General features: G+C 34.6%; 1 protein-coding gene across 2 annotated transcripts in view; it reads right to left on the bottom strand.

Moving 5' to 3' along the window:
- Window positions 1-27,066, bottom strand: part of BANK1 (B cell scaffold protein with ankyrin repeats 1) — a 279,554-nt gene that overhangs the window by 228,352 nt on the left and 24,136 nt on the right. For both annotated transcript variants that reach the window (XM_034671448.1, XM_011221343.3), the window contains exon 2: window positions 19,777-20,175. In XM_034671448.1, the coding sequence (XP_034527339.1) occupies window positions 19,777-20,175 (399 nt within the window). The remainder of the gene's footprint in view (window positions 1-19,776; window positions 20,176-27,066) is intronic.

Here is a 27,066-nt window from a genome sequence, read left to right on the forward strand (position 1 = left end):
AAAGTTAATGGATATAGTTCCTAGGAAGACCTGTAATACCAACTCTATTATGCAATTCTAAGTGGGGATTTAAAATTTTTTCAGCTCTCCCAATATATAGGAATATCAAGACACTAGTAAAAGTAATTTGAAATCTCCAACACAAACTTAAGGTGAAAAATATACATCTTCAATATATGACTGTAAGTGAATTCCAATTTGGTGATATCATAAAAATGTCTGACTTTTTAAATCATTTTTTTTATTTTTCAACATAATTTAAAACTGCATATTGTGTTTCTCAGTGAAGAATTAAGTTAAAATATAAGGACCTCTCACTTTCTTTCCTATGTGATATATAAAAATACGGGAAATCGGTGTTAGAGACATCGTTTTGTTTCAAGCTGTTAGCTAATCTGATATGATTCTAAATTTGATCTTCCAGCATAAACCTAAGTGTGCATGGGAAAATGTTACTGATGTTAAGAAAATAAAACTTAAAGTGTCTGCCTAGGAAAATAATTACCAAGACTCACAAATGGTTAGTTACTAGCTAGAATAAGGCATGTTTAAGTAAAATAGAATTCATACGTAAAATTTCCCTCCAATGGCTCAATCTTCACTTGAAGGTGAAGTTCTATGACCTCAGATTACAATTCCATAGGCTTCAAGATATTGACTATCTTGACATACATTTCAAAGCTAGATACGTATTTTCTGCAGTAAGAGATGGCCATCTTTTGCTTTTCTGTGCTATACATAGTGTATTTAACACTAGAGTTAATGCTCAGAAGAGCCTCAGATTGGTGTTGTTATTGCAGCATATGAACATTTACATGTGCAACTGAAACATGGAAAAGACCAGCTTTCAGCAAAAACAAAGAGAGTAGGATTTTTGGAGTAGCAAGGAATGACACAAACTAGGTAGTATGTAGTTAATAGCATAATGAATCTGAGTAATATGAAATAGTACACCTTAGTTTTGATTCAACAAAGGGAGGTGGTAGAAATCTGGAATAGAGGGCAACATATATATATAATATGAATGTGATGAAAAGCTACCCAGCACAGTGTTTAAAATGCCATTGCCGGGGTGCTGGGTCGTGCAGTTGGGTAAGCATCTCACTCTTGGTTTCGGCTCAAGTCCTGATCTCAGGGGTGTGAGATCGAGCCCCACAGCCGGCTCCATGCTAAGTGGAGAGTCTGCTTGAGATTCTCTCCCCCTCTCCCTCTGCCCCTCCTGCTTGTGCTCTCTCTCCCTCTCTCTCTCTCTCTAAAATAAATAAATATTTTAAAAGGCCATTGGCAACACAACTGAAAATATTCTGGCCAAATGCCTTATTTTATTTGCAATAAATAACTTGCAATTACACTCTGGTGTCTAGGACTAACAAGCTCCTGCTAACAATTTTAGTGTTTAAATTTCATTCTTCAATATATACAACAATGACCCAAAAATGACATCAGGACACTTCAATATATACAACAATGACCCAAAAATGACATCAGGACACTTCAATATATATAACAATGACCAAAAATGACATCAGGACACTCAATATATACAACAATGACCAAAAATGACATCAGGACACTTCAATATATACAATAGACCCAAAAATGACATCAGGACACTTCAATATATACAACAATGACCCAAAATGACATCAGGACACTTCAATATATACAATAATGACCCAAAAATGACATCAGGACACAAGGTAAAAAAATAAAGAAAAGAAGATTCAAAAAGATAAATTGATTAAAATAAAAAAGACTAACTTTAAAGAGAATTTGAAAATGTATCATAAAGTGAGGAGAACACCTTGAACCCTTAGTCTCTGCAGCCCTAGAAATAATTTGAGCTACTTTATTAAATCATCTAAGCCAGAGAAACTTACTGGGACAAAATAAAACCCTGCGTAGAGCATCACATACCTGAACTCACATTTATAATTCAGACTTTTTGAGTAATATACTTTTCAAACAATCCATCATTTTAATTGGAATTCTGAAGTTATAATGAACTATTAGTTTCTTAGAGAAAGAAAAAAAGCAGATATTCAATCCCTGAATCTAAAAGTTGGCAGCTAATAATTTCTCAAACCTTAGTACATTCTAGAAGTACAAAAACAGTTCTACCAGCCTTTGTCCTAAATATACTAAGTTATCATTATGCGTTTACTGTTAGAATTGATTAATTGTCTAAATTAGGGAAAAACCAATGTATGTATTTTAAATCATGCTACTAATTTTAAAATATTTGATTATGAGCAAGCTTGTTGCTACTCCAAGACACTTTGACTTTATTCTGTTGGTGATGTAGAGTCCCATAATCGAGTCTGTGTTTCGGAAAGAGAGGAAAGGAGCCACTAGCAGCAGACGGGAAAAAGAAAGATGATGATACAGGTCAATGGGGATGGAGAATGGGAAAACAGACATTTTTCTAAGGCAGAGAAATTAGCTGAATGTGGAGGAGAGGGTTCTGTGATAGCACTGGGGTAACTGGGCAGTAGTAATGCCTTTAAAATACGGAACATACGAAGAGGGCTAATTTTTTTTTTTTTTTATGGAGAGAGGGTAGAAGAAATAATGATTTTTAGCAAATCTGAAGGTGGAACATAAAATAGACAACATGAAGTCTAGGGAAAAAGTGCACAGTAGAACAGTGATTCAGGGAGTCCCTGAAGTCAAAACAATTTTCGTGATAATACTAAGATGTCATTTGCCTATAATGGCCCAAAAGCAATGGAGAGTAAACCAACTATCACCTGAGCATTAATGTCAAAGGCAGTGGCGCCAAATTGTGGTATTAAACACCGGGCGCTCATAGTTAAAATACAGTTGATTTGGTATAAGAAGATAAAACCAGTAGATAACACTCTACAACCATTAAAATGACTGAAATTAAAAACTGACCCAGTGTTGACAAGGCTGTTGAGCAACTGGAACTCTTAACATGGCTGGTGAGAATGCAAAATGATACAACCACTTTGGAACACAGTTTTGTAGTTCTTGCTCCACCAGTACTGTGAAGCATCTTCTCATGCGCTTTCTTGCTATCTGGATATCCTTTTTTTTTTTTTTTTTGTAAAGTATCTTTTGCCCAGTTTTTTCATTGGATGTTTGTTCTTTTTATTATTGTGTTTTCAGAGTTCTCTCTATATTCTGGATAAAGTCCTTTTAGATTGATTTTTCTACTTATTATATGGAAAATTGCATGCTGGATAATTTTTGATCTGCTGGTGGACATTATGAACTTTATCTTCTTGGGGGCTATATTCCTACAGATCTTCCTGAGCTTTGCTGTGGGTTGCAGTTATGTTACTTGAAAACACTTTGATATTTTTAAGGCTTGCTTTTAAATTTTGTGAGAGGCGGCCTGAATAGCCTTGAATATATGGCTAATTTTGCTTCCACTACCCAGGCAATACCTTTCTAAATATCCTACCCACTGTTTCTTGGATTACAAGGTTTTTCCGCTCTCGCTGGTGGCGACAAAACTCTTTACGGTTCTGAGTGAGCTCCTGAGATGTTTCTGTACTCCCTCAGGGTATTTCTTCCACAGGTCTCAAGGAGTTTCCTGGCAGGCATGTCCTGATGTGTGTTCAGCTGAGGATTAAAGGGGAATCCACTGCACCTCTCCATAGTTCCTCTCTGAGCAGCTTTCACCTGCCTGCTAACTTGAGATGCTGCCGTCCCCTTGTACTCCCACGTCCATCTCTCAACTCTGCAACACCACTGACTCTATCTGGGTTGCTCCTTCCTGCATTGTAGCCTAGAATCTCTCTCCAGGTAGTGAGTGGGGACAGGTATATTTTTGTTTTTGAAAAATAGCCCTCTTATATAGAAATATGTTATTTATGTTCACATGTAATGAGCTTATTGTTTTTAAATGAATTAATTTTTTAAATTCTACGTTTGGATTTCTGACATAGTAAAAATCAAGAGATTTAACTGACATAAACAAAAGCTCTTTGGGGTTCTCAAAATATTTTAAGAATATAAAGTTGTTTTGAGAGCAAAAACTTTAAGAATCGCTAGCCCAGGATTACAAATATGAAAGTCTTCAGACTACACAAAATGTTTTAAACTACATTTAGGGAGAACAAGTCAGAATAAAAGGGCCAAGGACAGAAATCTGAGAGAGATCGTCACCTTCCTGTGATTGCTCAACCTCTATACATCCAATCTGTCCTTACAACTTGTTTATTTGATCCCTGAAACATCTTTCCAATTTGTTGTCTAGAATCCATCCCCCTGTTAATTCCTTAATTAAGGCTCTCATCACTTCCCTTCTGTATCATTTAGTGTCTTCCTTGCCCAATCATTATAGCCATTATCTGTCAGAGAAATCCTTCTAAAATCCTTGTCTAGTTTTATCTTATCCACATTTAAGACAGCTTTGAAACCAGTGCCTTGAAGTTAAAATTCAAACTCCACAGAAGCATGAAAAAGCCCTTCAGACTGCATAGCTCAGGCTAGCTCTCCAAACTCTTTATACAAGAACACCTACACACGAATTGTCATTTAAAGCTACATATGTTTACTCAGCGAAACGGATTTGTCTTAGCGTCAGAGTATTTGTCCACGTTGCCACGTACTCCCTAAACCAAAGAGTTTAAAAAAATAAAACCAAGTAACTGAGCCTCCCTAGAGTCATTTTTTTATCACCCTATGTTTATGAATAACAGACATTGCTATAAATAGGCAGCTAGACAACAATTACTCAAAGGGTTTCTTTCTAATCCAGTAAACAATTGTACAAGAGTAGAACTGACCAGAAATTACCTGAATGCAATGTTTACATGGCTGAAAACAGTCACCCTATGTAAGGTTTGCACTTTCTGATCACTGCAATTCACTGGAGATTTAAAGAAAGTTGTAATGGACTAAAGTAATGAACTTCATTGTTACTATTCATGTACTCTAGTTACAGTCTAAGAGTTTATGAATTTATCTGCAACATTCCTATTTAGCTATACCTTAGTTTCATCATATGGCCTCTCCAGCCCCAACTCCCTTATACCTCACTAAATTGGTGGACAGTGTATACAAAAGAATACTCAAGTAAAGCCAAAAGTAGACTTTATGCCACATTTCCCTAAGCACATCTGACCAAAGGCCAGCACACAGAAAGTGCATGATTACTGGATATTCTTTCCCCTAAAGAATACCATGGCTCATACAATCAGCTCCCTCAAAAGGTATCCCCACAGTAGAAATTTGAAAAAAAAACCAGGGGCGCCTGGGTAGCACAGCGGTTAAGCGTCTGCCTTCGGCTCAGGGCGTGATCCCGGCATTATGGGATCGAGACCCGCATCAGGCTCCTCCGCTATGAGCCTGCTTCTTCCTCTCCCACTCCCCCTGCTTGTGTTCCCTCTCTCGCTGGCTGTCTCTATCTCTGTCAAATAAATAAATAAAAAATCAAAAAACAAAAACAAAAACAAAAAAACCCCATAATACAAATGTTTCCACTTAATTAATATGCCATATCACAGTTATTTCTAATTTGCTGTTATTATAAATCAGTAAGTTATCTTCACTATTAGGTCCACTATGAAAAAACTAGTATTTTCTTTGATATGAATCTGAACTCAACTGCCTAATGCAGTGTCATGAATGCCAATAAAACATGAATATTAATTAAATCACATCTTCCTTACAATGACATGGGCCTACTTATATCTTTTATGACGGACAGATTATGGGAATAGTAGAACAGTCATTATTTATTATGATTTTTTTCTTCTTTTCAGTTAAAGAACACTGGTTGGCTTATTTTGAAATACTGATTAAATCTCATTGTTTCTAAGAAATCTCTTCCTCATATAGGTTTATGTTTTTCATACGTGTTTAAATATAACTTCCTATTTCATTGGAATTTTTAAAAAGAATTTTTATTTGCAGCATTTTAGAATCACTTAAAAACATTTTTTCTTCTCAAATTGGAATGTCTACAAATTTTGCACTAACAATCTACTGGGGCTTTATGGATTTTTATTTCATGGGTGGATTGTGACAATGGAAATAAAACATCTGAGGAAAAACAAAGTTAATTTTAGTTATTTGGTTCAAAGGCTCCTGGAGGCCATTTCTCAAGATGCCTGCCAGGGACCTTAATTAGTTGAAATTTCCAATTGTTCACAGAACTTGTTATAAGATAACAATTCTTCTTACAATTTACAGTAAGTATTTCTAGTAATCTCTTTACAGAAATATAACAGACTAGAGATTCAGAAGTACCCATCCCTGTATATCAAACCTGAAATACTCCAAATAAAAATATTTAAAGCAACAATATTAATAACAACGTTCATTCATGAATAACTGAAGATGAAGTAAGAAAATTTCTCAGAGACCAAAACAGTAAATAGGCACAAATTCATGGTGTTAAGGGAATACACTGGAACCCATTTTTGCTCTGCATTTTCTGCTCATCCCTAGTGGTGCTGGGTTTTAAGAAGCTCTATACTCATTGAAAGGGAGAAAAGTCTGGGCATGAGCAAAATGAGAGATCAGACCAGAAATCTTATAAACTAGGGCATCAAAACCTGCAAAAAGAAATTTTCTTTCTCAGCATTGGCTCAGGGTGGAATTAAAATGCACAAAGATTGCTTCTTAAGATTTCCCAAACTACAAGCATTCACATGGGTTTAGGACCTGGATAGATTCTACCTAAAAAAACTGCCAAAAAAACTGAAAACCAAAAATTTAGTTTAAAGTGGTCCCAGATGGAAATTCGAGTTCCTGGCAGAAACAGACCTAAATCTTTTCTTTAGCAAAATACATTATAATCAGACCTCAAAGTGTTTCCATAGATAAAGTTCCATGTTACAACAATTACAATGAAAAAAAATTACTTAAATAGCAGAAAGTCTTAGAGAACCAGGCCAGCAATCCACATATTACTATTTCCAGGAAAAGAATATAAATAAGTGTTAATATAATGAAAGAAATAAAAAAAGAAAATGAGGCTGTGAAGAAATCAAAGATTATTAAGATGGGCCAGGCTTTGATAAAACACCCAAACGGAACTCTTAGAAATAAAATGTGTAATGGCAGGTAATAACTGAATTTAGAAACTCAATGAAATTTTCAAAGTCACATGAGAAATGACTGAGACATCTGTTATCTAAAAGATAAATGTGAAGAAATTAAGTAAAATGAAGCGAGAGGTACAAAGGGAAGGCAGATGTGGAAGGGTGGTTGAGAGATATACAGGGAAAATGAGATGGCTGCACATGTGCTTACTCAGGGTTCCAGGAGAGAATGACAGAATGGAGAAGAGGAAAGATTTTAGAAGTTGGAATGGCTGAACACTTTTCAGATTATGGAAAGACATGGAATTGGAGATCGAAGAAGCTCAAATAATTACATGCAGGATAAGTAAAAATATTAAATATCTAGGGGCGCCTGGATGGCTCAGTTGTTAAGCATCTGCCTTTGGCTCAGGGCATGATCCCGGCATTCTGAGATCGAGTCCCACATCAGGCTCCTCCACTGGGAGCCTGCTTCTTCCTCTCCCACTCCCCCTGCTTATGTTCCCTCTGTCACTGGCTGTCTCTCTCTGTATCAAATAAATAAAAAAAATCTTTTATTATAAAAATATAATTATAATTATTTATACAAATATAATTATAATTATATCTACAAATATAATTATAAAAATAATAAAACCTTTAATCTAGGACACATTATTATAAACTGAAGAAACTCATACACAATGAGAGGATCTTAATAGTTGATCATGACAAAAATAGACTGCCTACAGAAGAATGGATGCTAGATAACCAACTTCTCAGCAGCAACATGGATGTGAGAGGACAAGAATAATATTTTCAAGAGCTGAGAGAAAACAACTCCTGTATCTAGCAAGGCTATCTTCAATAACGATGCAAATAATGATATTTTTGGCACAAATTGAAATTGAGATTTATTTATTTATTTTTCATTTATTACCACAAGAACTCACCAAAGAAAATCTTTAAAGATATATTTCATGGGGGGGGAATAATCCCAGGAAGGAAGTTTGACATGCAGGAAAGAGCAGCATACAAAGAAAATTCTAAATATATGGTTTATGTTAAACAAATATTGATTCTATAAGTATAAAAAATGTGGAAAAACTAAGAATTATTATCCTGTAAAATTGGAAAAGAGATTATTAAAGCATTATAAAAGGTCTTTTTATTTTTCAGTATGAAGGAAATATAACAATTAGAGATAATAGGTAATAGTTAAAGGCAATTTTTAATAATAATTTAATTGCCACTTTAAGTATACACCCTGAAATTTCTAGGATATCACTAAAAGAATAAAGTAGCATGAGGGATTCAAGCTAAAAGGTGGAGAAAAAAGATTAAAGAAAAGAGAAACATGAAAAAATAGAAAAAATAAAAAACAGTGACAGAATTAAATCCAAATACATCAGGTACCATAATCAATATAAACTGATTAAGTTATACATTAAAAGATTAAGGTGCTAAGACTGAATTTTAAAAATCCAGCTATGTACCATTTATAAGACATACACCTAACCTATAAAGACAGAGCAAAGATATAAAGACAGCTCAAAATAAAAGAATGTAAAAAGACATATCATATAAATAACAAGCTTGATCCAGTAGCCATAAATAACAACACATACCAAATATGGAGATAAGTGTTCTCTTCAAGCACACATGGAATATTTTAAAAATCAGGTACTAGGCCCTAAATAGAACTCAATAAATTTCAAACTACCTGACTAGTATAGACTGCATTCACTGATCATACAACAAAATTTAGAAATCAATGGCAAAAAAATAAATAAAGCCCATACTACATCTAAAGAAGAAATCAAAATAGAATTAGAAAATAGGTGGAACTGAATAATATTGAAAAGAGTTGTAAGAACCTGTTGGATATAGATGAAGACGGGCTTAGAGAGAAATTATAGCCTTAAATGTTTCTTGTAAAAAGGGAAAACAGAAAGGTTACATGTTCATGAATGAAGCATTTAAAAAATTAAAAAAAAAAACAGAAGGAAACAAATATTAAATGTAATAAAAAAATAACCAAAATAGAAAAATATACAGTAGGAAAAAAAATTAATTGAAAGGTTGTCTTTTGAAAGGACAAATGACATTGAAAAACTGAGAAGCTCAATTGATATTTGAAAAAGGAGACACAAATAAATGATCTTAGAAATAAAAAAGCACACAATTTTATATAGATTAGATATAAAATATAAAAGAATGTTATAAACAACTTTATATAGAGAAATTGGAAAACAAGTGAAATCAGCAAATTCTTAAACAACAAAAATGACCTAAATAGAAAATCTGAATGGCTCCAAAACTCTTAAATATATTTGGTTGAAACACTCAAAGAACAGGTAATTCACTGGAAAACATAATCTGTACACTAACCTCATACTGCATACAGAATTAATTCCAGATGGATGTTATACTTTAATGAGAAAGTCAAAAGTTTCAAATTTTTAGAAGATATTTGTATGACTTAAGAGAGGCAAAAATTTCTTAGACAGGATAGAATAAATAGTAAGCTTAACAATTTATTGACGCACTTAACTGTATTAAGAGCATATTGAACGAAGCTGTTAAAAAGTAAGTTAAAAAAGTTAAAAAGTAAGCTCTGCCCTAAACTCAAACACTGAGAAGACAATCTGTAAGATATATAACAAATATTTTTAAAGTACCCTATAAATCATTTTTACAAAGACAAAAAGGTGGGAAAAAGACACAAGGAAGCACCTCATAAAACAAAATTGGAGACTGAATATATGAAATATATAAATATGTAAATATAAGAGAAAATGTCCATTAGTAATCAAGAAAGTATAAATTATATCTATAATAAAATATACTTTCACAGCCACTAAATTGCAAAACAAAAAACTAAGAATTCAGAAGGTACCAAGTATTGGAAAGAATGGGAAGCACTGGGGACTCATACATTTCTATATCAAATAAACTGGTGCAACAGCACTGGAAAGACAATTTACATTAACTATTATATGCACAAATCCTGTGACCCAAAATTCTCTTCCTGGACACATGCCCCAAAACTAACACTTGTGCAACAGGATTGCAATTGCTTGATTAAAGAAAACCCAAACCAAAAAGCTCTGCAAATACTTACAGTTTATGTAAGCAATGAAGTTGAATGACAAATTGTGGTGCATTCCAATTATGGGGCAATGAAAATAACTGAACTATATATACTTCAACATGGATAGGTCTCAAAAAACACAATACTGAATCAGAAAAGAGTTAATACAATATGTTTCCATTAATATAAAGTAAAAACCCAAGCAATCCAGATAATATATTTTATGGATAAATACACATGCAGTACAACTATAAACAAAACAAAACGAAAAACTATAAAAAGAAATTGCAGAATGGTGGGTAGCTAAGAAAATGGGAAAGAGAAAGATGATGGGGGGAGAGGTCCCCAGGGAGTTCAAGGGAATTAGTAACATTCTGTATCTTAAGGTGCAGACAAGCCTGCAGGTGTGTGATTTTTAAATTTCTCTACAAAATGCTTATACACATATACTCTGCTATGTATGCATAATGTATTTCACAATAGAGTACAAGAATAGAATTTCAAGAATAACTTTATACCAGTAAAGATGATCAGGAGTCATGTTTCAAGGTAATCATTACTTTCTAAAGTAATGAGGTAAATTATAATTGTATACACATTTACAAAATCATCATAAATGAGTTCCTTTTTTAAAGGAAAAATTAGAAATTTTCAAACAACAAAGGAGAGAAACTGATTTAAAACGCACAATGCCACCATTTCTATTCTGTGAGCAATGCTTTATTATCCATCAACAAAGATTATATTCATGAGAAAATCGGTCCAGATCAGTGGTTTTTAAACTTCAGGATGCACTAGCCACAAGGGGAACTCATTTAATATTTATTCCCAAGACCTCTGCTCTCTGCTTTCACAACTCACTCCCAGAGCTGTAACTCAGTAGGACTAGGGTGGGGCCAGGTATCTGAAATTTTGGCAAGCCCTCTCCCCACTCCTTGCAGTCTGACTGAAGGACAGAGACTCACAAAACGAATAATGATTTGTGTTTATTCTTGCAATTATATAAAGTTGGAACAATGGAGGAAGGCTCCCTTTACTTCATGAAACAATACAGGAAGACTTACATTACTTCATAAAACCAGTAAATTAAATTTACCATTTGTAAGTTCCCTTTATTTTTTTTATTTTTTAATTTTTTTTAGAGAGGGAGGTGGGTTGGGGCAGAGGGAGAGAGAGAATCTCAAGCAAGCTCCATGCCCAAAGTGGAGCCCAACGTGGAGCCCAATGTGGGGCTTGATCTCGCAACCCTGAGATCATGACCTGAGCCAAAATCAAGAGTCAGACACTTAACTGACCAAGCCACCCAGGCGCCCCAAGTTCCCTTTACTCTAAAAAATATTTAAACTTCAAGGGACACCTGGGTGGCTCAGTCAGTTACGCATCTGCCTTTGGCTCTGGTCATGACCCCAGGGTCCTGTGATCAAGTCCTGGCATCAGGGGCTCCTTGCTCGGCAGGGAGCCTGCTTCTCCCTCTGCCTGCTACTCCCTCTGCTTGTGCTCTCTCTCCCTGACAAATAAATAAATAAAATCTTCAAAAAAATATTTAAACTTCGAAAATTACAAATGTTTAATAAACTAGTAGTTCTCTTTCATTCATCTTATTAGAGAAAGCCTAAACCCATCAAATTATGAAAAGCAACTAGAACCACTAGAAAATGGAATTTCTGCTTGCTTTTAACATGTATATATTTTTTCCATATTTACCACATCTAGCTAGTGAGAAAAACAAACCCAATTATCTAACTATCTAATCCCTCCCACGCACCCCTACTTCCTTTCTCTCATTTTATGTACAGAAAGAAAAGTAATAAAACCAACTTATATTTATTGAGCCCTGATTGTTTGGCAGAAACTCTTTAAAACCCTTCATATGTATAAATAATTTAATCAGCATAATAATAGCAGGTGAGTAGTATTATTACTTATGTCACCTCTCTGCTACTCCTATTATTCTGAGGCAACTAGTAGGGTTCCTGTGTGAAATATATTTATTTAAAATTTTCTTAATGAACAAAATAAATTTACCTTTTGAACATTCAGCTTATACAGGAAATTTTGAGGAGAAATTCATTGTAAGTTGAAGGTTCCTAATCATCATCTAATGTTTTCAAAGCGCTCAGATTTTCTAAGATGAAAACATAATATACAACAGACCAGAGTAGAAGACATAAGATATGGTACTTGACATAAGGGCTAAATATGTAGAAAAAAAGAATGACTACTCATGCCTCATGCCAGATGACTCCCCCCATCCCCACAGTAAGAATGGCAGGCGAATGCTGTATCATTACATATGAAATAAAGATTTAGAGGCTCCATAGATGTCAATCACAGGGTAATTAGGTCTAATTTCACAGCGTATGCACTGAACTACGTCCTCAGAAAAGCATCATTTCTCAAAGCTACACAACTATCAGCACCTAGTACAAGAACGTGCTTACTTTGCTTTTTGTTCATCTCTTAGAACTATAGCTATGCATAGTAGATAACTCAGGATATTTAGTCAATTATCATACATACAATACACACATAGACATACCTATACACATATGCCTGTATAAGCAGATACATATGTCTATCTATATTTGTGTGTGTCTACATATATGTATGTGTGTGTATATATATGCCAATTGACATCCTGCCACATTACTCCTAAATACTTCAATATATACTTCCTTAAAAACGGGATACTCCTTTACATAACCACAGTATAATTTCAAAATCTGAAAGCAGAACCTCATACAACACTACTAACTAATATACAGTTAATAATCAGATTTCATCAATTGTCCCATATTTCCTAGTCCAGTATCCAATTCAAGGTTATTCACAGTATGTAGCTTTCATATCACTTTAGATTCCTCTAATATGGAACAATAACACAACCTTTCTTTTAGTTTCTTGACCTTAGCGTTTTTGAAGAGTACAAAAAATTCTTTTGTGGAATTTCTTTTAGTTTGGGTTTGTCTGATATTTCCATCATGATTAGATTCGGGTTATGTATTCTTGGCAAGAATACTGCAGCAAACCTTTTCATAATTATCAAAAAGAGAAGCCCAACTACATCAATAAACATTTATAAACCTGTACTTAAAAAGCACAATTTGTACTCTTCTGTTGTTTTTTGGATATTCAGAATGCTGAAATGTTTTAAAAAGAAACTTACCAGCATTACATTCTTAAAATTGAAACAGGGAGAAGAAAAGAAATTGTCAAAAATAATTACAGAGAATTGAGAGTCCTAAGTAAACAATAAAATTTTAATAGAATTAGGGATGAGGAAAATATTTTTCAAGCAGAAAGGATCTGAGATGAATTCATTGATCAAGCAGCTTTTCACAGTTGACCTTGAAGGATGGCTGGGATTTCAACTGAAAACATGGGGAAGGGTATTCCAGGTAAAGGAGGCAGTGTAAGAAAAACGGTACAGAGGCAGGAATGGGAGACTGTGTTTGTTCAATGCGAGGTGGTGTAATTGCCCTGCTGAACAGCATGTGCCTACACTAATGGTAACAACAGAGATGGCCTGACCCTTTATGCTGGAGCCATAACCTCAGGTTGCTGAAAGACCACGCAGAAAGGATGGACTTCATTTGAAAGGTCATGTGACCTCACTAAACAGCAAACCAGAGCTCTTGCAGCTGTACTTGGCTCAAATGGGAGGAAAGAAAAACAAATATTTCTGTATAGTTTGTTTCTGCTATGTTGTTGTTGTTTTGTTTGTCCAGTAATTCCACTGTTAACATTGCTATTCTTTTTTAAAAAGATTTATTTATTTATTTGCTTATTTATTTATTTATTAAGAGTGAGTGCGAGCAGGGGGAGGGGCAGAGGGAGACAATCTCAAGCAGACTCTGTGCTGAGCACAGAGCCTAACCTGGGGCTCAATCTCACAATCCTCAGATCATGACCTGAGCAGAAATCAAGAGTTGTACGCTTAACCAACTGAGCCACCTAGCTGCCCCTAACATTGCTATTCTTAATTTTAGGCTGCTTCTTTAGGTTTAATGAAGCTAAAAATCAGAATCCTTGGTTTGGTAATATGGTAACAAAATTAAAATGTTAAAATGTTAAAATTAAAATGTTAAATGTTAAAATTAAAATGCAAATAACCTTGAATTGGATACTGGACTAGGAAATACGGGACAACTGATGAAATCTGATTATTAACTGTATATTAGTTAGTAGTGTTGTATGAGGTTCTGTTTTCAGATTTTGAAATTATACTGTGGTTATGTAAAGGAGTATCCCGTTTTTAAGGAAGTATATATTGAAGTATTTAGGAGTAATGAGGCAGGATGTCAATTGGCATATATATACACACACTTCATGAAAGAGTTAGCAGCTTTCCCACCACCATTACATCTACCATTTGACAATGAAGAAAGTAAGATAAATATGAAATATTGAAATATAAAATTGTTAGGCAGGGAGCTAGGCACAAATGACAGGAGGATGGGCCTTACAGGTCCTGATGGAAAGCCCCAGTGGAGGACCGCCCAGGCACCACGCCACTGCACGCATCTAGCCATCAGTTTGCCATTACAGCATCCAGTCGGAGGAAGAGTTAAGTTTGTTGTGCTTGTTACAAGCAGCCCCTTGTCCTTATTTGACCTGTCTCTAGAATAGAAATAATGTTGCGGTTTCCTACTCCATGCAGGCATTTTGAGTACCTCTTGGGAAAGCTGGCTAATTATTATATAATCCAGGCCTGTCTCTCAAATGTCATGATCCATGGACCTACCCAAAAGAAAAAATGAATATACACCCACACCCTGGAGTTTCTGGGTCCATGTCTCTTTTGACTGGCCCGTTCCTCCCTTGAAGTGCACTTTAATAAAACTTTGCTTGGTTTTGCTTTTGTTTCATTGTCCTGTAATTCTTTACTGTGGCAGCACAAAGAACTGAGGCTTCTTTCTTTTTCCATCTCACCCTCGGTATCAAAATGAATAGGAAACATGAATATTATATGTTCATATACATAATGAAAGTATGATAAAAATAAAAATTGGAGAGCGCTGACCCAACTGTTAGAACAAACCTCAATGTCCAAAGGCAAAAGATGTCACAATATAAAAGAGAGAGCAAGGGAGGAAAAAGATCCAATAAATGTGCCATGATCACAGAAACTACTCATCATTTTTTAAGGGTAAGATTTATAAACAATAAAGTACACAATGGTAACACTCAAAAATGTTAGTTTATTTTATCTAAATTTGAGATTGGATCATTTAAATTTTATATAAGCAATGCTATATGAAACCTATACATGTAGAAAGACTAGATGGAGAAAATGAGGTAAAGATTCAAAAATAAAAAAAGAAATAGAAGACCGAAAAAGGAAGAAATATGGTCAAAGTGGTTGTATCACACACAGAATTGTGGGAAACACAGATGGGTTTGTATTACTTTCAATTTGGTAATTAAGAAGACAGGAAATTTAACTTTCTTAATTCCTTAAAAGGAAATATAATACTCAGGATAACCATGAATGTATCTTTTTTCATCTTTTTTTAATATTAAAAACTTCTCCGGAGCCTTGATTAATTATAAAATATCTTTCTTTTTCATTAAGTTTTACAAAAATCTCCTCTGGTTTTTCCTTTGTATGTGACTATATTAGAACATTTAATTATTTCCATGATTTTCTGGCATTTTTATTATTCTCTTTATCATGTTTCTGAATAATAAGTTTCCTTTTTCTTTGTATAATTTCTCTGTGGGATAGAGAAGAGGTAAGAAAAGGGGCAATAAAAATTGCATTTCACACCTTTCATCCTATTTCACCTATTTTTTGAAAACCAGACTTTATGTATTCAACACCAATAGCGGTATAAAACTAAATATTTTAGCAGATCACTTAAAATGTTTATTAAAACATTTACTGTTGCATGAACTACAGCATTTAGCACCAATTTTGTCAAGGGACACAACCTACACATAAAAGTTCTTTTATGCATGGTTCACAAATTGTTTATAGACCTACGTTCCGGTTGCATGCTTGTAGTTCAGAAAAAGTTATCATCTTGGAATGTATTTTCCCACACAACTTTGTTATATTTTCCATTTGTCAGGTGCATCTAAGTTAATCTAAGAAATCAGAGTCTAATACTTGAATGTGGGAAGATGAGAGTTAACAGTGTCTTCAGTCAGTCCTGTGTTGTCCAAAAAATGTATGATTTTCTCCAATCAAATATCAACAGAAATATAATTTGAAGATATAGCTAACACCACTGACATAGCCACCCAAAAGTACTCATCATAAAACAAAGTAAGTAAAACAGCAAAAAGATATTCCTCAATATTTTTATCTACCAGTGATAGCATAATTTAAGTGGTCAAAACAAACTTGAGTTTTTCAAGGAAATGGAAATGATGGGTGTGGACAATTACTTAAAATTTTGCCACCAATTTTTAGTGCTCCTCTGTCTCAGGGGAGGAAGTTAGTATAAAATCACTTGCACTTTATGTACATCATTGGAATCTTTCCCATAATTTCCAACTGTAACATTTTCCCTTTTCAACCAAAAAAAAAAAAAAAACCCAAACCTCTAATGTACATGAAGAGGACTAAAAAACCCAGAGACTGTAAGAAACTTGAGGACTGCCAATTTGAAAATTGTAGAACAGAGTCAATATTTCCCCATTTTATTCCTGGAAATCATTCTGAAACCTAGAGAATGAAAAACAATTATGCAAATGCACTATGTATTGTAAATAGGAAACAGTGAAATCCTAGACCTCCGGGTGTCAAAATTAGTGAAGACTGAGCAAAACGGTGTATGGGAGGAAAAAGAGAAGAGAAACCTTGAAGAAATAATCCAGAAGTTGCAGATTTCAAAAAAAAAATGGCTCCTTAAGGCCAGGAGCCATGCCTTTTTATGTTGTAGACATAATGCAGCAGTTTCAAGTAGAAGCATCTGTGGATGGTTTCAAAAAGCAGAGAAAGGGAGGCTAAATAAGGAACTATACAGAAAAGACAGATTTGTAGAAAGCAGTCTATATCTGTGGAAACAGAGAAGTCAAGTCTTTCACTGTGTGTGAAAGGAATAGAACAAAACAAACAACAAAACCCACACTGCCTATATCCTTTGGCGAGACCAAGAAAAACTCACTCAGCTTAGTGACCGAAAAGAAAAACTGGACCAGCACTGGGTCTATATAAAGATACTACAAGAGCAGGAGAGAAGGATGGGGGCGGAGGGGAGCAGAAAACCAATGGCATACAGGGGAACACACACTAAAAACATGTTACCGTTAAAGAAGCAGAAAACCGTGGCCAAATATTTCACCATGAACTTTTCAAATGTAATGAATAACAACCACCTTTTTGAAGAATCTACATAATGCAAAAATGCAAAGTATCAAGGCAAGGTTAGCAGTACGAGAAGAAGAGATGAACCGTAAACTCCTAGTGCTCAACCAAATGGCATAATGGAAAAAAGTAAAAGCACAATAAAGATAAAGGAGAAATTGGAAGTAATACAGGAGAAGAGAGAGCACTGAAAGCATAAGAAAGTAGCAAGAATTGAAGTGACAGATGCAAACTAAATAAATATATAAATAAAGATTGAAAAAAGAATTAGAGAGAAATTACAGAGTGCAGCACAGACAAATCCAACATACATACAAAAGGAATCCCTGAAAAAGAAAATAACAATAAAATGGTACAAATAATAACAATAAAATAGTGCAAATATTTAAAGATAAAAGTCAAGAACACTTGAATCTCTATCTTGGGGGAAAGATCAAAACAAAACAAAAACAAAAATAACCTTGTCCATGGGCAATATAGTTGTCAGCACTAGAATAAAATTCTAGTGAAAGTCACTAGAATTCAAATATAAATTAAGAATCATTTATTCAGCCAGGTAAGTAAGAATTCCCCAAATTCTATAATGCTAGAAGAAAGAAGAGCAAAATGGTCCTCAGCCCAACTATACTCCAAGAAATAAACATGCAAGAATTTTGAACACTCAAAATTTCAGAAATATTGCTCCCAAAGGCCCTTCCTCAGGAATCTATATGAGATGACTTTCATCCAATGAGATGATTAAAAAAATAACAAACTTGCCAACAATGTACGTTCCTGTTGGAAGAAAATCTTTCCCCAGTGGACTGTGGGGCCTTAAGAGGACTATAGCTTTGGGCAGCTTGACTGCAACCTCACAAGATACCCTGATCCACAACCTCCCAGCTACACAGCATCTAAACTCCTTAATTCCAGAAACTGTGATACAATCATCACTTGCTGTTTTAAGTTGTTAAATTTTAGAGTAACTTGTTATGTAACCATAGACAACTAGAAAACGAGGCTTAGAAAATACTGAATTTGAAGAGGTTGGAATGCTAGAAAATAGGAAGAGGATTTTTTAAAGAGAGTTGTTGGTGTGCTGTGCATTCCACCATTCCCCATGGGGAAGACGGACGGATGGCACCATCTTCAAGCACAGTGACAAGGGCCTCCAGCAAAGGATTGGGGATTGATAGATGTTCTCTGGTTTTACAGAACAAGATTCATGCTAGACCCATGTTTGGAAATGACTAAAGGCAAGAAGCTGTGACTGTGTTGCTGCTTGGAGGGTAAAATGGCATTGGCCATACTGAAAATGGCTTGCATGCCCAGAGTTTGGCAGGGAAAAGACAAACACATGCTTTTACATACAGATGTGAGCCAAGTGAAAGAAAAGGCCAGCTGGGGGAAATCTTGGCATGATTTCTATCAAAAGTGACACAAGAGAGAGCCACAGATATCAACAGTAAGAAACGATAGTGGATGGATCACCACAGCAGGAGCTTCAAGAGAGGATACACTCGTCTCATTAAGGAGCCACAGGTGACACATCCCAGTAAATGAAGGGAACTCCAAAGAACCCAGAAATATGTTCCAAGAAAAAGAGGCAACACTTAATATTTGATATGGCCAATAGAAAATAAGAACCTTACCTCTTCCCTGTAAGAGAGGGAGCCATAGTAGAACACTGGGAATAAAAGGCTGAAAGCAGATTGAGAAAACCAGGAAAGCAGCTTACACAGCACCACCTCTGCACCCAGGCAGAAGCAGAATAGAACAGGGGGAGGAGAAACTTTAACATTAGAGAGCTTCCGAGTTTTGATTATTACATGGAACCATAATTAATTACTGAAGGGGAACCTTGTGTTCTGCTCTTTGACATGTGGCTGTATGATTAAAATGAAGTTTTTTAAAATTTAAAATTAATAAAAATAACAGTATTCCATACCATAGTAAGAGATATTATACACTTATTAACACAACAGAAGTTTTATAATTCTAAAGCAGAACTTCAAAGCTGGGACTGCTACTGACTGGTAACAGTAATAGAGTAGCTATTAACTCAAGCCTTACTAATTAAGTAAGAAACCAGCTTCTAGAACCAAACTGCCATATTAGCATACCATACCTGTTCTACCAAGTATGAGCTCACACAGGCTACCCTAAGGAATATATTTACAAACCATTTTTAAAACAACTGATAAGCCCTGATTGGAAGATAGCTAAAAATTAAGAACCTTCGTACATTTGAGGAAAGTGCAACATACATATAACATAAAGTTGGCTTCCATTTTTCTTTTTTATCCTAATATCAGGAATTCACTGGTTCAAAAAAATTTTAGATTTCTCAGTTATAAAAAAATATAAAGACCATTTGGCAACATTACCTCTGAGTATGATACTCTCAATTACAGCGATGTAATCTTGGGGCTCCTGCTCAGTAGACATCTCCCATCTGCCTCCAGGGATATTTAACAATTTGTAGAGCTGGTCTGAACTCGTCACTCCACACAGCAGAGTAACCACACTTTCTGGTGAATGAAGTACCTTTTCCAGAAACTGACATTTCTTTGGAGATAGGTCTTTAAGCAGGCCATTCGATAATATCAAAAGTTTACATTTGTAAGAGTTTAAACTCAGCAATTCAAAATCCCAAAAAGAATAATTCTCCAAGCAATATAGCAGGACTGCTTCCCTTTTCACAACATGTAGAAAAACTTCCTTCAAGTACAGAGCCCATTCCTCAGCATCTTCTTCATATATCATTATGATGTCTTTAGTATTTTCTGGAAAAAGAGAAAACAATACTTTAATTTTCTTATGTTTGAAATGCTAACAGCAGATTATATTATTAATCTCAAACATTTTTATGTATTCTCTAGGGAATATATTATTTTTATTATACCAGAGACCAATAATATAATTTATGTTATCCTCATTATGAAATCATACAGGATTAAAATAATCTTTTTTTAAAAAATATATGGCACATACCTATTTTCTTTTTTTTTTTAATTTTATTTATTTATTTGACAGAGATAGAGACAGCCAGCGAGAGAGGGAACACAAGCAGGGGGAGTGGGATTAAAGTAATCTTGAAGGTCAACACAGTTCATGCTTTGTGCGAGTCTACACTGTACTCATTGTACCAAAGTGAATGAGGATGCTCAACCCAAAGAAGAGAGTGGTTTCATGGTGGAATAAAAAGAATATTTTGTGGGATTATAGGAGCTAGGTTACCAGGCACGGCTGTGCCAGTAACCACAAAATTTACCTAGATCACAGTATTTAACCCCTTTGAGCTATTGTTTCTTCTACAAAATGAAGGTAAAAGTAAATAAATAAATAAGCCCTACCTAAGGAATCAGATTGTTCTGTGAAAATATGAGAGAATTTTCATTAAAGAACTTTCGAATATATTTTCCAAGTAAAGATGACTGCAGAAAGACAGGTGACAGAATTCCCAAGCTCTGAATACTAACAAAACACAAATTTTAAAAAAGAAAGAAATTCAATAGCAGGAATGAAATAAAGTGGGTACTATCTCATGTCACAAACTAAATTTCATGCTGATGAAATAATTAGAAGGTTCTGATGGGACAACACTAATCCTAAACCTCTCTCTGACCCCATAACTAATTCTGATAAAGAAACTTGAGTCATCACCAAAACCACCAGGGTGCTTATGAATCTCATTTGGAAACTGATCAGGGAGCGTCTGCAGAAATAGGAAAGACTGTCAGGACTTTCCACAAGCCAGGGCTCACAGCTGAGTCAGGAAACCTAGGCAAATCCCACAGGAACTCAAGTGCATCCCTGGGCAGAGAGGGGCCTCGCAGACAACATTTAACAGGTCTCATTAGAGACTACAACCCAGGACCTCCAACCGAGGACACTTTGCTTCTCCTCCCCTTTTCTTTCGGGTCATAAAAAACTGACTGGAACATAGATTTTGTCACCTAAACTGTAGCTTGAAGGGAAAGATAAAAAGTAGCAAAAAAGATAGAGGAATTCAAAGAACTTTTGTCTACACTATATTAAGCAAACAGAAAGCCTGAACAGCGCTAAGAGAAACACAAGCAAAATGAAAAGTATCTAAGAGATAAGGAGACAAGTTGAGCCAAAACAGTACCATTACCCAGATAATACATAAACTACAAAAAGCAATTTCTAGGTTAAACATAAATAATATTTTAATTTCTGGACTAAAAGAAAAGCTTGATATTTTCAGAGTAAATGCAGAAAAAAGAGAACAAGTTTATAGCAATTGGTAAAAATATGATATATCTGGGTAAGAGACAAAAAAGGAAAAGACTTAATACAAAGACAATCTAAAAGCTGAAGTAGAAGAAAACAAAAGACACATTAAAATATTTTAAAATATAATTTTAAAAATCCTTAAAATACAAAAGAAAAAGGAACCATTTCCATGTATCAGTGGGGCATAATCATGTTCTAAGAAAAATTGTTAAGGGAAAATCTACCTTGATTAAATTGCCTTTGGTTTAATGATTATTATAAAATGTCTTCATATATTCAGGAAGGAAGAACAAGTCACCCAGGAGGAGAAAAATATTAAGTTGGTCAAAGATTTCTTCAGAGCAATATCAAGCTCAGGTTAGAAGGAATTACAAGAAAGTTTTTACAGAAATAATTAGTATAGTATATCTATACTGTAGAATATTGGACAGCAGTGAAAATGAGCCACTGCTGCATGAAACATGGATAAATCCAAAGACATAAGATGGGGTGAAAGAAGAAAAAATGTGTATGCCACATGATTGTATTTATATGAAGTTCAAAACCAGAAAAAAACCCAAACAAACCCATCCATGGTGATCCAGACAGAATATCTGGGCATAGGAGTAATGAACGAAAGCAGGCATGGGAGAACCTGCCAGGATTCTGGCAATGGTTTTGTCTTGGTCTGAATGGCTATCACACAAAGTATATATATATATGTATATACATATATGTATACACACACACATATATATAAGTATATTTATCTGTATATCTTGGATTGTGTGTATAAATTATTCTGAAATAAAAAAGTAAAGTATCAAAAGAAAGAAGGAAGTTCCATGATGACAGCTGTGAGAGAGGCCTAGAGAGCAGTAGGGACTTCTAACAGGTGAATGGAGCATCTTGGGAGGGAAAGCCAAAGCACATTACAAGAAACAACAAATACTAGTTAGATTAGTAAATCAAGAAGTTGTGGTATAGCTGAGTCTTTCAGAAACATGGAATAGAACAACAAAAAGGAAAAATCTGAAAGAACTATTGTTGTTGAGTTTCTATGGGGAATGGAATTGTGTTTGGAGAGGGCGAGAGCAGGGGGCTGCTGGTTTTCATCATAGATGTTTTATCATTGTTCAATATGTAAATGTAACCATAATAAAAATTTAAATAACAAAGAAAAATACGGGTTTCAAACAGAAGAACCAAAGTAAACAAAATGGAAAGGTAAAAAAAGTTTGAAAAAAGAACACATGGTAGGCTGGATACAAGTACATACAGAACAAAGACAAAATATTGAGGGGATTATGATTGCAGTACAAAATGCAGATATGAAAAATCTCGATGAAATAAAAGTACTCACAGGATGGGAAAGCTAAGCATTTGAGGAAAAAATAGTATAAAATACTAACCTTATCTTTTATAGAATTTAGTCATGTAATACTTCCTAAATTTGAAATATGAATTTAAAAAATGACTCCATTCTCTATTTTTTGCATCATCATTTTCCCTAAACAATAAATAATTTAGAGTATTTCAAGTAAAGATTTTTATCTGAAAATTAATGTCCTTCCATTTTACTTTATATTAATTTAAATTATTTTATTTCAAACTAGCATGTAGAATATGCTCTCATTTTTAAACCATCACCCAAGAGCATCTACTCAAAATAATTCTATTGGCCGTTAGCAACAGTTATCTATGAAAGATAGGACTGTGAGCGATATATTGTTTTCTTTAAAAAAAAAAAAAAAACTCTTCCAGGGATGTCTGGGTGGTTCAGTTGGTTAAGTGTCTGCCTTGAGCTCAGATCATGATTTCAAGGTCCTGGGATGGATTTGGGCTCCCTGCTCCACAGGGAGTCTGTTTCTCCCTCTCCCTCTGCCCCTCCCAACTGCTTGTGCTTTCTTGTTCGCTCTCTCTAATAAATAAATAAAATCTTTAAAAATAAATAAATAAATAATTAAAAAACCTCTTCCATATTGCTTGTATTTTTGTAGTAAATCTGTATTATTTTACAACACAAAATAATCATCCTTAAAAATCAGAGGTTAGGTATTATCATGAATACAAAGAGCAAAACACCAAAACTCCTATAATCCACAATTATCTTTTTTCTTCTGGATATAAAACTTGTATTTTCTACAACACTGATGGGCCGATTAATACTATAATGATTTTGAGAGCTATTGTATTTTTATTGAATTATCTATGTCTTTTCTCATGATATAAATATTATCTCCAAGGACAGATGCTTTCTCTTTCAACTCTTTGATTCCTAAACAATGCCTACCACAATTTCTTGAACAGGTATTCTATAGATCTTTTAATATACTTATGTGTGCAGAATGAAAATGACATCTGGCAAAAACATATGAGAATCATACACAAGTTGTGTATGAGTCATCAGGGTATAATTCTGCTATTTTCTGTGTAGTGTCTCACCCAGCCTGGATGTTAAATAAATACTTGTTGAACAGACACAAACATGGTGCCCTAATTCAGTATTTTTATGTTTGAGGAAGAGTAAAGAAAGAGTTTTCTTTCTATTATATATAGCCAGAGTAAGCTGCTGTATAGTTATAAAATAAACAGTAAAGATAAAACTGATAATGTGAATTATCAAGTGTTTCAAGTAAACTAGAACTCTACATGTTTTACATGTATCATTTTACTTTATTCTCAAAATTACCTTATTGAGTAGATTCAAATATTATTGTCATTTTACAGATGGGAAAACTGAGGTGGTACTAGAATTAGGATTCCAATGCAGGCAGTCTGAGCCTACAGCCTGTCCTTTTAACCTCTAACAGCAAAGGACATAAGAACATTATTTAAAAGATTAAGACAGATTCTTCATGGTGATATGAGTTGTGTTAGTCAATATTTAGCAGCCTACGAGTTAATCTCAAGTACGCAAAGTGTGTGAAAGCTTACCGGGACTCTGGTTCCCACCAAGGAAAAAGAGGAAATAGAACATATGGTGTACTCCAAGAGTATGGTTATCTATGAAGAACTTACAGAAGGATCTTCTCGACTCTAAAACTTAAATCAATAAAATTATAGAACAAGCTTTGAGGATATTTTAAAGTACAGAATGAGGGGCGCCTGGGTGGCTCAGCTGGTTAAGCATCTGACTCTTGATTTCTGCTCAGGTCATGATCTGATTCTTAAGACTGAGCCCCAGGTAGGGCTCCATGCTTAGTGAGGACTCTGCTTGTCCCTCTTCCTCTGCTCCTTGCCCCCTCTTGCTCTCTCTCTCTAAAATAAATAAACAAACAAATAAATAAAATCTTTAAAGTACAGAATGAATATTTCCATGTTATGTCATTGGGAATCACACTACCATAGGAAATCAATTCTAGAGACAATCATAACTTATCTTTCAAAACTTCCCAAGAAAAAGTAGACAAGAGAAAAAGGTAGTCTTTCTCAATACCCTATGGCCATTTTATTCTTAGGTTGAATTTTAGCCTTCCTTTTGAATTTATGTTTGACTTATAGTTAGTCAATAACCCCTGTATGACAATTTTCAAAAGCTTGAAGATAAGCATTAAATGTCATCCGTTTCTTCTCTATAGATAAAATCATTTCAATCTTTTAATCTTTAACTTTCTCAATTATTATTTACTGAGACTTTCCATGTAATATGCATGTTGCTAAGCATGTAACATGTATTACTTCATTTACTTTTCACAAAACTACATGGAGTTGCCCTGTTATTCTCACTTTACTGGTGACCACAGGGAGACTCAGGTTCAGCAACTTGTCAGGGCCACAGAGACAGTAATTGTTCCTTACGCTGCCTTCCAATCTTTTCGTTTTGAAACCATGTTGAGTCAAAATGTGAAAGTTAATAAAAAGCCTTTTCACAGCCATGGTTTTCTTCTTCCTTATTCTAGAAAACAGAAGTTTGTCCTTGAGTAACATCTGGACTGTAGCCCCAACAATAGTTCTCTATTGATTCTCACGGGGAACCCACTGGCCTTTGTTTTACACACTTGAAATAACCAAACCTAAATCATTATTTGCCAGTTTAAGGAAGGTTATTGTCATTAAGATTGGCCGACTTTTATAGGCTGTGAAGTGAAACAATAAATGATGAATCTGAAATACAGAAACACAAAATTTTCATTCCTGGAAAGCTTCAACAAAGTAAAAGGAAATTGCTTTCGAAGATTCAACTAAGGTCTATAAAAACATTATTTAAAATGTAAATCTCCACTCTAGCAACAAAATGTAAATGACAGCATTTTGCAATGGTAAAACAGAATACAGCCATATTAATTTTTATAAATTTACTATAAAGTGTTCTTTCAGATTCCATAAGATGCCTTTTATTTATACTACAAAGTACTATAACAAATTTTTTAACTTGAAGAAAATTTGTATCAATTGATATCAATAATTGCTTTTGCACTGAGAGCAGATTATACTACATATCACCAAAAGAATGAGACTGATCACGAATCAAATTCCTTCCTATTACATATATGTAGTTTCAGATGGCATACTTTCTTCTTTTTGAATAATATCCCATCTCTTACGCATGTCTGTGCATAATGAAGATAGAAAAATGCATCTTTTCAATATTATATTTTTCTACCTGGTGACCAAAATGCAGGAAAAAAAGAGCAGAAAATTACAAAGAAATGACTTACAGCCATAATGGACTCAGTAGTGATAACATGAACATTAATCTTGATAGAATCACACACACACAAATATATCATTATTCAAAATACACAGTAAGTGTAATTGAACTTGTCTTAATACTCTAACTTTGTACTTTAACTAACACAACAAGGAAACAAAGCTGGGGATTTTTTCAAATGCATTAATGTAGTAAAACATATAATAACTTATGTTTCTTCTCCAGGAAACTTGGTTAATTTCACTTAATCATAGTGACAAAAAAATACCACATGTTTTCTGTGGGTATCTGGATAGCAGATTCTGCTAATGTACATCCCATACCTTCCTGGTCCAAGAGCTACAGGTTATGGTCAGCTGTTAAGCACACTGACCATTTCCAACCTCTGTTTTGCTGTCTGAGGACTTTCTCTGTTCTGAGGGAGCCTCCTCAGTGCCATGCATCTGCCTGGAAGCTCAGAAGCCTGGATTTAGGGCAGGGAGTGCTGGGAGGCAACCCGCAGTCAAAGAAGGATGGAAATCAATGTGTAAATAACAGTTTTCCCACCCTGCAGTGGGACAGTTCTGGGGTTTATTCTACATAGTAATTAGAGGATCCCCAGTGATGCTGAATTGCAATTGTCTATTGTGTTATTCTGCTTATTAATACACACATTATTAGCTTTTCTCCCCTTGTCTCACATTCCCTATTTTTTCACTAGTGCTTTATGGGCTCATCCTCTAAATCAACTAACTGCACTCATGTCCAATTCTCAGAGTTTTCTACAGGTGAAATCTCCCTCTCT

The sequence above is a fragment of the Ailuropoda melanoleuca genome, chromosome 11, assembly GCF_002007445.2.
Source record: "Ailuropoda melanoleuca isolate Jingjing chromosome 11, ASM200744v2, whole genome shotgun sequence".
NCBI lineage: Eukaryota > Metazoa > Chordata > Mammalia > Carnivora > Ursidae > Ailuropoda > Ailuropoda melanoleuca.